Below are 14,103 nucleotides of genomic sequence, written 5' to 3'. Positions count from 1 at the left end.
AAAATAAGAGACAGTTAAAAAAAATTAAAAAGCAAACCTCTCTGGTTGAACTGAGGCATATATCCATCTGTTACTAATGTTCAAGTCACACACTAAAGATGAGATTAGTCAGCAAGTCCCCCATGCAATACGGGAGTAAATGGGATTTTGGTTAGGAATTTAATTGCTTAAACTGCCCATGTAAGCTTCCAAATCATTCAGAATAAGTCTTTACAAATGGCCTGAACTGAGTTAAAAAGAATATGTCTTGATTTTATTAAGAAATGCTTGTATGAAAATCCGAATAAAAAGAGATCTCTGCACCCCAGTAGGATTAAACAGTAGTCCTTCTCTTCCATTTTGTCTTTTGTTTCCTTTCTTTTCATTGCCAAGCAATGCAGGTTTAGGTGAGCTGTTATTTTTTATCATATAAAGAAAAATTGATTTTGAAAAAATAAAATAAATGGTCATGTGATATCTAGTTTGACTAAAATTTATAAATAAATGGCACAGGGTAGACTTAAATAGATTTATGAATAAGTTCTCAAATTTATAAATAAATTGATAAATAATTCTGAGCCCTAAAAGTGTGATAAGAATCCAAATGACCATGTGAAAATATACGCAAAGCTTATGCCAAGTGATTGAGGTTATAAGCTTTAGCAGGGCTCCCCACTGTTGCCTGTGCAGTGAATGGTCTGATAATGGAGGGTCGGCATGGAGGTTCTTGGAATACTTTATAGTTGTGTAAGCACGACAACCACTGATAATTACTGACCTGTTCTGAACTCACATGCCAGATTACTAAGCAACTCTCACACTTTGTCTCCACAATGGCCTTATAGTTACAGAATGCTGTCTTTGAGAATTCTTTAAGATGATTTATTAAAGATTCTTGGATTCTCATACAATTTGCAGCAAAACGTCTTATCTTTCAGATGATCAAATGGAGACGAGAAAATATCCCAAAGATGGAAACAATGGGAGGGGAAGGTGTAAAATGGACATTTTTAGCTTTTGATTTCATTGCAGGAAACATCAGAGTGCTTTTAAAAATGGTACCATGGTCATTACCTTAAAATATTAACACAAATGAAATTATACCTCTATTTTCACGTTTTCTCCTCTTCTCCCTTCTCAGTCACCTGTGTCTCCCCTACCCTCATTTACACACATCCCAGTGCCTTAAGAGGGGCCTTTCTGTTGCTTCCAAGTGCACTGAAAAATTAAACACTGAGGTTAATAGTAATTAAAAAAATCACATCACTCAAAATGAGTATCTCAAAGTAGCGCATGTTATTATGTGCTTCCAAGGAAACACCTCTTTCTGAATGTCAGCTTCAGCTTCTCCATATGATTTTTCTCACACTTCCTTTTAAAACCATCACTACCATTTATTATCTTCTTCTTATATAGACTGTTACTTTTGTTTCATCACAGATCTCTGCCTATTTATTAGCAGCCCTGCCACTGCTATCAGATGACATTTGTTTTACTTAATGTATGTAGTTTTAGAAAAAAATTACAGAACTGTTCTTACTGCATTATATGAAAAAATTCCAATGTACATTTAGCTGACACTGCATCAGCTGCTATTTAAACTGGGCTTAGCTAATGGACTTTTAATGTCAGAGGGGTTACGTGCAGTTACTGGCTATTAGCAGAAATGGCTCCTTTCTATAAAAATCACTTTTCCTCAAGTGTGTTGTTTGAACATTCCTTTCCCTAATTTAGTGACTGTCACTGAATGCAAAACAAACTCAAGGACTCTGGAATCTGCTGTTATCTTTAAGGCCCTCTTTTGAACCTTGCAGATCAACATTAAGCAGGCAACCACCCTCATTAGCATTTAGACTTGTAATCACAAAATTTTGTGAGGCATTATTACTGATCTTGCCATTCTTAGCAGAGTCCTACATACTTTGTTATAAGAACCCCACATCATCCAACAATGTATGACACGTATGATAAGAGAACATACAAGACAATATTCTGAACCATAGCATGTATTTGCATCTTTTAAAATTCTAGTTCAGAAACACCAGTGTATGAATGTATGGCAATAATTAATATGTATTCCCATGTTGATGTATCATAAATATTTATATATTAATCTCCATTTAATACAATATGGAATATAATAAGCAAGGAAGCATGATTGCTTCCTCTATATGGAATGAAATTCTGTATATTCTCTCATTAGTAACAACCTTTCACCCCCTCAATTAACTTTATCTTTGTTCATTTAAATAAATTTTTCAATGGATGTAATGGAGATATCTAGAAAGATGTGCAACATCTAAGGAAGTCCAAGAAAACCAAATATTCTGCAGTCTGAAAACATAACTCCATATTTGATTAAGAAGTTCAAACAAATCATCCCTGAATTCAGGAAAGAACCACACAGCTGATCTCTCTTCGATCAGCTCACAAAAGAGGACACCTCAGAAGGGTGCTTACTAGGGAAATAGCTCTTCCAGAGAGTACCTGGACAGGGATGGATGATTTTACACATTCATGCATGCAAGTTATTGTTTTCTCTTGATCAACAAATCATAGTCCACTGGGTAAGAAACAATGAGAATTTTGCCCCAGGTTGAAACAAGCCAGGGAAAGCGGGGATGCCTTGGTTTCTGTCACTTGGAAGACAGGAGAAAACTTGTTTCTACAGATAAGCCACTGGAAGCTACGCTAATGACTTAGCACCTGGCAGAGAGAGAGGAACTTTTTGCAGAAAGGTAGAATATAAATTTTCAGTTAGAAAGAAGTGATGAAATTTGATTCCCTGTTCAATGACTACCTTTATGAATTTGTTTTATAAGTTAAGTTTTATTTTAATTTTTTGATAGGTTCTCTTTGCTTTCTAAGGATATTGCCAAGGCTGTTCGAAAAAGCTCTCCTAAAACAAAAATAGTTACACATATACACATACACACACAATTTGTGCCAGCATATATATGCTCACAGGGAATTGGTGAACTGTATATGTCTATTCCTTGTAACTCTTCATTTCATTAAGACTCTGCCTGAAAATACCCCCCTAGGAAATAATTCTATAGACATTTAATTAAATAAAAAAATGACATGTATCTTTCACATTTATCATCATTTCTAAAAATCCAATGAACTGATTATCCTCACCTCTACTGGGAAAACATACCTATTGTTAAAACTTTTCCTAGCCATCCTTCTTATTTTTTTATTATAATAAGTAAACTATAATTTCCTTCACTGTGGTCCTTCTAATTCTACATAAATATATGCATCTGCATGTAAATCTAAACAAAAATAAATATTTTGATCAATATGTAAAGAAAGACATACATGATACTTTTATAAATACACTATAATTATATGAAAGATAAAATTCCACTTAAGCAAATTCTTCTGTGGAAGGACCGTCCTTAAGAACTCCTATATAATTCTAAAAGTGCTACTGGATTTCTTATGTACGTTAGATTAAAAATACAATGTTCGTATTCTTACTAATGACAATATTTAACAGAGTATTTCAGGAAATGAGTGCATTTTATAATGACGGCTGAAGGATTAGTTATATATTCTATTATTAGTGAAATAGACTGTCAGACACTTTATATCAGTATACCACTAATTAAGTCTCGATTTCTCAAACAAGCACATCGGGCTCAAACAGGTCCAAATAAAATCCAAACATATTTTTTTCCAAGTATACACCTTTCAAGTACTTTCCAAGTTCTTCTGCTATGTTAACTGAAATAGGTGCAGATCAACACTCTTATTCAGATGAAAGTTGCAAGTCAGAGGGCTTGTTGAATAATATTATGATGAAATACTGATTTAAGGTCTCTATTCCAGATAGTAAAAATAATAAATCATTTGAACATGCTTGTTTTTCCTCAGTTTCTGAGAGCAGTAACTGAAATGAACTTCTGTTTTCCACCACACTGCATGCTCTGTCGGTAATGGCTGTGGTAACCTGGCAAGGAAATGTCTTAGGCTCTTTCAATCATTGAATTTGATCCCTAATACATTTTAAAGCTTATATTCTTTCATCATCATATGGAGATCTAGAAGGAAGAAGGAAAGTTGCTAAAGAAAACAACAGGCATAATTACTGTTTTATTTAGGATGACTTCAAGATTGCTGCTTGCTAAACATGAGCACTTCCACTGGGTGGCTATGATGTGGATATTTGGCAAACTCTTTATTCAGTGGAAGATAAAATATATCATTTTCCCCTTATCAAAAGCTAAATTAAAATGTCAACGGACTTCACACAGACATAATGCTCAAAGTGAAAGGGCCATTATTTACTCTATCTTCCCAATCATAAACTTTTTGTTGTGGTAATAATTTGGTTACTTGCTTGATATGGGTCAGATGTAATACAGGGCTCTGAAAATCACATATAATAAAAGAGCAAGTGCTTTGTCACTGATGACAGTTTTTAGTTCCTGTGAGAGAGAGTACCACCTGTTAAAGAGAGTACTCTTTGATCTAGTTGCAGAAAGGATTTCTTTTAGGTTCCTGAATTCTAAAAAGATAGGAGAGTGATTTAAAATACTCATTTTATTACAAGGACAAACAAACTTGCAAATTACGAGATGAGAATTGTCCAAAATTGCTCCCTTTAATTTTACACATAATTCATTATTTCTTGTAGTTATAAGTGGGTATTATCGCATCACACATCTATCACGTTGCACTAAATTTCCATGGTCTAAGAGAATATATATTATGAATTAATTTAAAGTTATTACATTTCTATGCAAATGGCATACTTTACTTCCATGCTATTCTTTTTTATTTTATATTACTATGCATGCTCATTTTCTTGAATTTTTAAAAACACCTGCATTTCCATTAGTGGACGTATTTGCCCTTATAACTGGGTTGCAGATGTATTTTAATATGCCAGCACTAATCTGTTTTTTTTATTGGAAAGGGATGCTCATGTATAAGGTTTTTCTTGTGAACAGAAAAAAAAAAAGACAAAAAAAATATAGTTGAGTTCAGGCAGTTCATGATTAAATAATCAATTAAGACTAACTAAAACTGAGAAATGTTAGCATTCATCAATAAACTTGTTAAATGTGCTGAGGGAGTCTCTGTTGTTTAACATCCTTAGAAGAGAAGGTAATACATGTTTATCTACATGAGGCATTTTTATGGTTTTCATAATTGCTGAGAAATGAAACTAGCCACAGGATCCAAATGACAGTGATTAATGAAGGTAAAAACTCCTATCTTCACAACATTTTAAAATAAGACTGGTTACTCTGGAGTTAAATTTGATTAGTCAATATCATCTATTAACATGATTATTTTGAGCCTTCATATTTAGAATGAGAACTCTAACAGGCACACCGATATAATGAAGTCTCACCTGGTTCCCCTCACTTTCATATTCCCCTACCACGCTGCATGGAGATATGGGTTGTTATTTAATTAAAAGAGGGTATTCCCCAAACATTTGGGTTTTCAGATATTAGACTTCACTTTTGCCACACAAAGCACTTTTGCTCCCCGCTCACTGCTAGTAAAAGGTATAATGACATTAAGGAAAAATATCTACATATTTGGCACTTTTAAAGCTATAGCTCATTTTCCAAATTATAACTTTGATTTAATTACTGTTACCATAGCTTTAACACTATAAATTTCATGTGGAAGACAGGATATGTTTTAGGTACCTCTAAAATCTGGAGACATTCTCTGTGTATTTCAAGACCTCATTATATAATCCTATGGTAGCAACTTTTGTGGGGGCAGGAATGCTTAAAATGAGAAACCACATTACAACTTCAACCTGATTCTTTTTACAAACCTGAAATTACAGAACCGTATTGTCTAACATTTTGTTTATAAAGAATCAGAATATTGTCAACATAATATATTAGGTTTTCATGAAAAGGAAAAAATTCTTCTGAGGGCTCCAATCAGGTACAGAGAATAAAAAAAGTTTACTATATCTGATCTTGTTCCTTCACAAAATTATTATCACAAAATGTTTGTATTAAAATCTCCATAAATGAGATGACAAATATTTAAAATAAGAAAACTATAAATTATTCAATTATTGGATTTATTAAGACCTAGAAAAAAGGAGAGTAGTATTTTAATATTGCTAAAGGCAAACTTAGTTCACTTCAAAAAAGTCACATAAAAAATGGCACCAAGTTTCTGTAAGTCTCTGCTTTAATTTAATATCCTTGAACTAAGCAATACTGGGATAATACTCGAGGTCTCAGTTTCATGTAGCCCTCCTCCACAAATACATAAGCAACACCAACCCCCCCAAAAAAATAGGAAATCAAAGAAGAGTCCATACATAATTCTAAGAAGTTAAGGTAACAAATAAAGCAAGTGAGAAATCTGGGGATCTTTAAGTGTAGAACATGCAATCAAAAATTAAAAGCAGAATGAAAATACTACGGGAAAAAAGATCCGTCTTCACACTAAGTAATATTAAATACCCCACAAATCTCTAGTGTTATCATAAACGTTAGCCAGAAAATAACATTCCCTCTAAATATGAAAAAATAGCAATAAGCATTAAACAACACGAAGTAATTCAATGTGAAAGTTTCAAAATATGTTATCTAGATAATCCATGTTGTTCTAAATTATGATACTAAAATCTTCCATTGCAAATTTAATTCAAACATATGAAAAGTCCTGGTGAATCTGTTATGCCTTCAAGTCAACCTATTTTTCTATTTTTCCTTATGTTTCTTTGTGTTGTTTTACATACATTCTATTATGTTCTTTAGACTATACACCTTTGCCCATTTTTTTTAAAGGAAAACTATTGACATTTGCATAAAGGGTTGATTTTCCCTAAATCCCTATCTGAAAGCCTGGGACTTGATTTTTTTCCACAAAGTGTTTATGGATTTATGAAAAGTTATGTTTTAATATTCATTGTAAAGATAGAAAGCCAAGGGTAGAGCTTGCAGCCAGGATTTAACCGGCAGTGACTCAATATGGCATTTTTAGAACTGGCATTAGGTTAATTTTCCCAGAGAGAGTAGAAAGGAAGAAATAGGGTTATGAAGGGAGAGAGCTTCTCCCAGACTGTTCAAAGAACCATTGCACGTCATTGTCCAGGAGTCTGCAGTGATCTATTTTGGAACAACTCCTCAGGCAGCTTCATTTGTTGCTTTTGGGGAAGCAGAGTCTACAGCAATCCCCAGTCTGAGTTCAAAATTATTGACTTTAGTTTTTTTTTTTTTTAAACTTCTAGATTTCTTTGCCAGTGGTTTACAGAGTTAGAAGCCAAATAATAATGTTTACTTTCTGTGGGCCAGGCACTGCTCTAAACAATTTACATGTATTAACTCATTCAATCATAATAGGACTTATAGTATATATTCTCTTCACTTTATATCTGTGGAAACTGAGGCATGGATGAAGCTAAATGTGCCACCCATGGCCACACAACTAGGAGGTGGCAGAAGCAGGATTAGGAGACACTGATAAACACTAAGCCAACCAAAAGAGTGGGCACTTACCATTAACAACCCTTAGCTTGTGCCTCCCCAAAGCCAGCCCAAATATATATATTAAATCTAAGTAAGATTTAATATAAGTAAGACAGTTGCAATGCAAATTTAGCATTAGAACATTCCACTTCAAGCCAAATTGCCATCCATAAGTTCTTCTGCATAGAAATTTTAGAATTCCCACCACCACTTCCAGTGGGACCGTAGCCTGACCTATGTTCTCTGTCTTTGATACTCAAATTCAGAAAATACTATACCTATGTTCACTGCAGAAAGTGAATTATAATTATATGCTTTTACATCTGTCTTCCTTGCGGGCTGAAACCGTCTCTTTCAACACTGTGTCCCTAACAAATAGCACACAGTCTGGGACATAATAAGTGCACAACAATTGTTTGAGGATTTTACTTATATTGGGACGCCTGGCTGGCTCAGTGGTTTAGCGCTGCCTTCAGCCCAGGGCGTGATCCTGGAGTCCCGGGATCGAGTCCCACGTCGGCTCCCTGCATGGAGCCTGCTTCTCCCTCTGCCTGTCTCTCTGCCTCTCTCTCTCTCTCTCTCTCTCAAGAATAAATAAATAAAATCTTAAAAAAAAAAGGAATTTTACTTATAACATCACACACTATCCAAATGAACTAATGGGTTTCTAATTTGTGGGGGATACGTGAACAAGGGGATTTGTGGCGATTTGTATTTAGCTGCCACAAATACAAAAGTCAAACAATAAATAAATAAATAAATAAATAAATAAATAAATAAATAAATAAATAAATAAATAAATAAATAAGATGTAGCTTAAAATTGCAAGGCAAGGCTCTGGCTCAATCCCCACCCCCACTAGTTTCCCCTATTATCTTCCTTAAGTGGTTGCAGCCAGTAATCGTAATGTTTCTTCTGAGAGTGACTCCCTCTGCTGCTCCAGCAAAGCCATGACCTAAATCAGAAAAGTGCTAAACGCAGTTCAGGCCTAATAGAGCACACTCTGGCTGCTGGCACTAATTGGAGAAGGTAGCATACATTGGAGAACAGTTACTTTTAAGTCTCAACAATCATTCTAAATAAGCTAGGAGGGCTTTCTGGTAGAGCTCACACCTCCTTTATGTTTTTTTTGTGGGGGGTGCTTAAAAAAAGATCAGTATGAATTTTGATCAGGATATCAAGGTTCCAGACTAAAATGATACTTGAAGAACTTGTCTTGTTGAATGCTGAATCCCCAGTATCCAGAATACAGAAGACGAATCAGTGAATGCTAAAAATCTGATAGTTCTTTATTCTTTGCAAGTATCTGAAAAGTTTATCCTCTGAAGCATTTTAAGCATTCCTTAAGCTAAAATATGTGAAATTATTGAAATTATTTTTTCTAAACAAAAGTGAACTAACCTAGTTTTCCTTATCACAAATTTCAAATGTGATTTTATGAATTTACCCTACTCCTCAAATGGAGGAATCCCATGATATAATTATAATGAAATACAGTTATCCTTCATGCCAATTGTCTATTCGTACCACAGCAATATTCACAAATGTGTGAAAGTAATTTCTACTCTACTGTAGGAAGAAGTATAACATTTGTTTTAAAATATATATATATATATATATACACACAGAGACACACATTAACGTATGATAAAAGTAAATATTCCCAATATGATTATAGTCTTCACTAATTTTCTGTCCTGACTTTGGTGATGTTAACACTCATAACACTAGTTGGTGCTAGATAAGCATACTATCAGTGCTGTGTAATCCAGAAATAAATGCTTTTCTAAAACAGGAGGGCACTAACTCTGAGACACACTAATCAAATACTCTCTCTCTGTCTCTGTCTCTGTCTCTGTCTGTCTGTGTGTCTCTCTTTACCTAGTAAAATCTTTCATTCTTGGAAGTCAGAAACAACACAAATTCCCTGGAGCTAGGAGTTTCCGGCAATTCTGAATGAAATAATTAAGGCATAGCCAGAAAGGAGAAAGTTGTTGCCTTAAAGCCTGGAGAATCTCCCAAGGACCTGAATAAAATGACTGCTGTCTTCATATAAACTACAATTACACAACCCAGTACACTCACAAATAATGCCTGTTATGCATTTTTTTTTTAAATCTTAAACATCTGTTGTTTTTTTGGCTACCACTGAAGACATACATATTTTCTAAAACTGCTAATTTTTCTAGTACTTCTCTAACAACAGAATAAATCTCCTCCACATTGTCAAGTACTTAAATTAACTTTCTCATCTTAATTGCATATGTAGTTTCATTCATAAAAATAGTTCATTTCCATCTTTAAGTGTTCAACACATGGAAATCCTACCTTAAGCGAGCAATAGTATCTTTTATTTCCCTACTGTGCTAGTCCAAAGAGAGAAGAGAAAGGAGAAGGCATTGGAGGGAAAAGGAGGTCTGAACACCAGACTGATGTAAAAGTGTGATTCTGAGAGGAAAGTGTACTAGTGGTTCAGTAGTAAGCCGGCTGGGAAATGGTTAGAGGGAAGATGATAATAGCCGAGTTTGGGGCTTTCTACATATGTAGTACCCAACAGATAACACAGTCGAAGAGCTGGTGTCCTGAAACATGGAAGATAACAAAGCTAAAAGCCGTAGTATAGTGTTTTCAAGACCACAGGATTCAAACACACAATAGTTTATTCACCAGAAACTGAAATAACTAAACAAACTAAATGGAGAAGAACACTACCGAAATGCACATTCCCAACAGGATATGTTTTATTTTTCCATGTGAGATTACAGGAGTAGGTTCCATCCCCAATCTTTGGATTGCCTGGTCTATAAGAAAAGTGCAACCGGCACACGGTCCGTCGTCCGTCTTGAGCCTACTCTCTTTTAACCTATCCTTCCTTCTTTCAATATTAATCCACTTACAATCTCCTGTTTGATTATTTTTATTGATTCCCGCCCCCCCTCAAACCCGTCTTTTTAATTTGGCTATAGTAAGCTCTAGGAGTGAATCCTATGGCTCTTTTTTTTGGCATCTTTGGGGACTTTAACTCGTCCTTTTCCCAAGCAGTTCTCTGACGGCCCAGTCCTCCTCCGACCCACCCCCACCTGAACCCCACCCCTAGGCCGGATCCTTTGTGCGCCCAATAACAGTAGGCGATGCCCACCGGGAGTCACGCGGTTGATCTCACCACTATTCATCAGGTTGTTCACTTAAACTTCCAAACGCTCCTCTCTAAGCACCCTTGGCTGCAACCCAGAGAACTTCTTACCATTTTCAGGAAATCTAAAGGTTCATAGGATTCCTCTGTAAAATGGACAGATGAGCTCTGGAAGTATGCATAAGAAAATCAGGGCACAACCTCGGGGATGGGAGGCATCTGGTGAGAAGGGAAGGAAGGATTTACGAGCGCGGCTACTCAGCTGGGCTGCAGGAAAATTTACTCCCGAAGTAGCAATCGCTAATTCACAAAGCCTCGCTGATCACTTACCTCCTCAGCGGGACCACACTCGCTGGCGCGGGGCGCCCCCCTCCACCGCCCCGGCCCTCTCCCCGGGGCGCCGGGCCCGAGCCGGGCGGACGCTGTCCTCCACCTCCAGCGTCGGGGCATCGCCATCGCCGGGGCACTGCGAAGCTATCGCCGCGCCTCCTCTGCTCTCCGAATTTGGGAGGTGCAACCGAGAGGACGGGATCCCCGAATTACCTCCGAAGGCTGCAGACGCTTCCTTTACCCCCCAGCCTAGGAAAAACAGCTGCCTTCCCTGGCCCAGCGACCACCACTGAAATGGGCGATTAGGCCGAGGTGGGCGATCGGCTTGGCCGGATGGCGGGGGGTGACCCCCCCAGGTGACCCGAAACAGACCCCGGAGGGGGCAGCGTGGGCTCCTCCCCGTCCTTCTCCCTTCCTTTAGCTTCCTGAGCTCGGAAGGCTGGAAGCGGCCGCTACCACTCCAAACTCGGGGTACAAGGCAATCGGCCCCCGTGCTTCCCCTCCCTCCTTATCCACCCTCCACTCCGGGCCGCTCTCCTCTCAACCCCTGTTCTGCACCCCCCCCCCCTTCCCCCGGGCCCCGTCGCCGGTTTTCAAGCTCGGACGCGTTAAATTAAAATGTCAGAGTTACAAACTGGCCCGTCACCCGGAGAGTTTCGTATTTGGTTTGAACGACCGGTCCGTTTCCCCAGAGCTCCGGGGCTTTAAGTTTCTCCGCGGCTCAGCGGGAGGAAGACTCCGAAGGGGTCAGAGCGTGGGGGCGCGCACGCCCCGGGCCTGCCGCAGGCTGGGTGGCGGGTCCGGGTGCTCGGTGCGTCTCCACAGCGCCCCAAGCAGCAGCAGAGTGGCACCGGCGCGGGTAGGTCCTCGGCGGTAATGGACACATGTCCTCAGCTGAGCGCCCTGGCGCGGCTCGGCGTGCTCCGAGACGCCCTGCAGATCCCGCAACCCCGGACGTGGCTCAGCGCGGGGAGCCCCCGCGCATCAGTGGGCACCTACGGCGTGCCGCGCTGCCACCCACCCCGAGAGTCTCTCCAACCAAACCTCTCTGTGTACAGTATGCGACAACGTGTGAGTGTGGAGCAGAGAGTGCAGTGCCAAAGACACCCGGGGCGCCCACCAGCCCAGAGGCGGACGTGTGTCCACACCCCGGATGGGTCCCCGGCCCATCCGTGCCCATCTCGGAAGACGGATTTAAAATAGCAACCAAAGCTTCTGGACTAGTTGGGAAAGTGGAACGGGAACTGATTTCCAGTGGAGAGCAACGAGGCGAATTAAGGAAGCCGGGAGAACTGGGGAGGAGAGGAGGGAGGAGGGAGGAGGGCCGCGAGAGGCGAAGGGAGGTGGCCGCGCAGCTCGGCGGACTCTCCTACCTTGAGCGGCCGAGCCGGTGCCGCTGGCACTGAGCAGGGCCAGGGCAGGTAGCACGAGCATCTGCAGCACGTATCCCAGTCCCAGTCCGCAGCGGGCCGCTGTCGCCCGCAGACCTTTCCTCATCGTCGACAGAGGTGTGCGGGGCGGAACCACACGGGGAGGCGCGCCCGGAGCGGAAAGCCCCACTGGGAAGCCGCTGAACCCGCGCACCCACGAAGCAGTCCGGAGAAATAATGATGACCGAGAGCCACACTCCACTTTCTCCAAGGGCAGGAGCCAAAAGGGGGTGGAGAGGAGACGCCGAGGAGGAGTTTGGCGGTCCCTCGGCGCCCCTGCCTTCTAACTGGCGGCTCGGGGAGCGGCTGCTCTGCCCCCACTTGGGGAGTCCGGGCGGCGCCAGGCGGCCCCCTCGCCGCTCCCCCAGCAGCAGGAACAGCCGCAGCTCCGCCGCGCGCCGAGCCCGGACTGCTCTCCGGGTCCCCTCTTCAGTGCCGAACGCACACAGGCGAGGGGGGGCGGGGGAGGCGGCGGAGGGAGAGGAAGCGAGAAGTGGGAGGAGGTGGGAGCGGAGGGAGGGAGTTGGGTACCGCGGAGCTTTCCGGTCTCCAACCTCAGGGTGCTCACGCCCGCGGACAGGCGTCCGGGCGTCCGGGCGTCCGGGGGTCCGGGCTGGGCGGCCGGGGAGGGTCGCCTCGGAGCGCCGGGGCGCGCGGGGGCGCGGGGGCGCGGGGGCGCTCGCCGAGGAGGCGTGGAGGGCGCAGCCCAACTCCGCTGGGGGCTGAGCGGCGGCGGGAGCGCGCCCGCCCGCGTTATGTAAGCGAGGATTGGAGGGCGATGCGCGCCCGGCGCCGGAGGTGGAGGCCGGCTGCGGTGCGCCCGCCGAAGCCCGGGCGAGAGAGGCCCGAGGGCACAGGCGGCTGCGGACGGTGGGAGCGCGCCGGCCTCCCGCGGTGCGCCAGGCGCGGACTCCGGGAGCGCAGCGGGCGCGCCCCGAGTCTGTCGGCTGAGCCCGCCGGCCTCTCCAGCGGCGCCAGCAAAGCCTGAGCCAGACTCCCCGGGACTGGACTTGCTCTACGGCTTGGGCTCTTGCGATTGATTAAGCTGGGCGCGGGCTCGAGTTGAAGTCCTGCGTGGGAGGGAAGGAGGCGAGAAGCTCTGGCAGTGCCCCCGCTGCCGTCCTGGGGTTGCCAGCGCCGCCCAGACTGCTCTGGGTTCTGGGTGCCCGTGACTTCTCCGTAGTGGAACAGAAACCAAAAGCTAAAGGAAAACTCATTCTTCAAAAGAGCTGCATTTGCGTGCAGCCCGGTGGCTGGCAATGTTGAGTATATAAAGGGTGGCGAGAGGCTACCTGATACTGGAACTCCCAGAAACAATGCGCAACAAAATAACAAAATTTGTAGACATTCACCTAAAGTGATGGTGGAAACTATAACATGTTTTCCAAATTCCTAAAGGTGTGAGTAAGGGCTCAAACTGCTATGAATTCCCCCCCCCTTTTTTTTTCTTTTTTAAGGAAAGGATAGTTAATCTGGATAGCTAGGTTATGGATCTCTGCTGTAATGATGAAGGAGGAACACAGGAATGGGTGGATAAGATGACAGGCTAGACAAAAGGAAAAGTGGATGGATTAAAAAGGTCGATACCCATTGGCAGTCCAACATTCTGGGAAGAAGAAAACCACTTCCTAAGCTTAGAACATTTCTAAACTAGTGATAAATAATAGATCAGGGAAAACTTAAGCTGTTGGTGCCAAGGGGGCAATGTGTAAACGCACACACGGGCAGGAGGCTTGTGATCTTACTCTTTTACCCTGGACAGGTC

At 41.9% G+C, this 14,103-nt stretch overlaps 1 protein-coding gene across 1 annotated transcript in view; it reads right to left on the bottom strand.

The window, feature by feature from the left end:
• The window catches only part of UNC5C (unc-5 netrin receptor C), a 350,439-nt gene extending 337,913 nt beyond the window's left edge, over window positions 1-12,526 (bottom strand). Inside the window, exon 1 of the mRNA XM_055313260.1 lies at window positions 12,282-12,526. Coding sequence (XP_055169235.1) covers window positions 12,282-12,405 — 124 coding nt within the window. The 5' untranslated portion in view covers window positions 12,406-12,526. The remainder of the gene's footprint in view (window positions 1-12,281) is intronic.
• Between the last annotated feature and the right edge of the window lie 1,577 nt (window positions 12,527-14,103).

The sequence above is a fragment of the Nyctereutes procyonoides genome, unplaced genomic scaffold (assembly GCF_905146905.1).
Source record: "Nyctereutes procyonoides isolate TBG_1078 unplaced genomic scaffold, NYPRO_anot_genome, whole genome shotgun sequence".
In the NCBI taxonomy this organism is placed as follows: Eukaryota; Metazoa; Chordata; class Mammalia; order Carnivora; family Canidae; genus Nyctereutes; species Nyctereutes procyonoides.
This window is presented reverse-complemented; position numbering and strand designations above follow the sequence as displayed.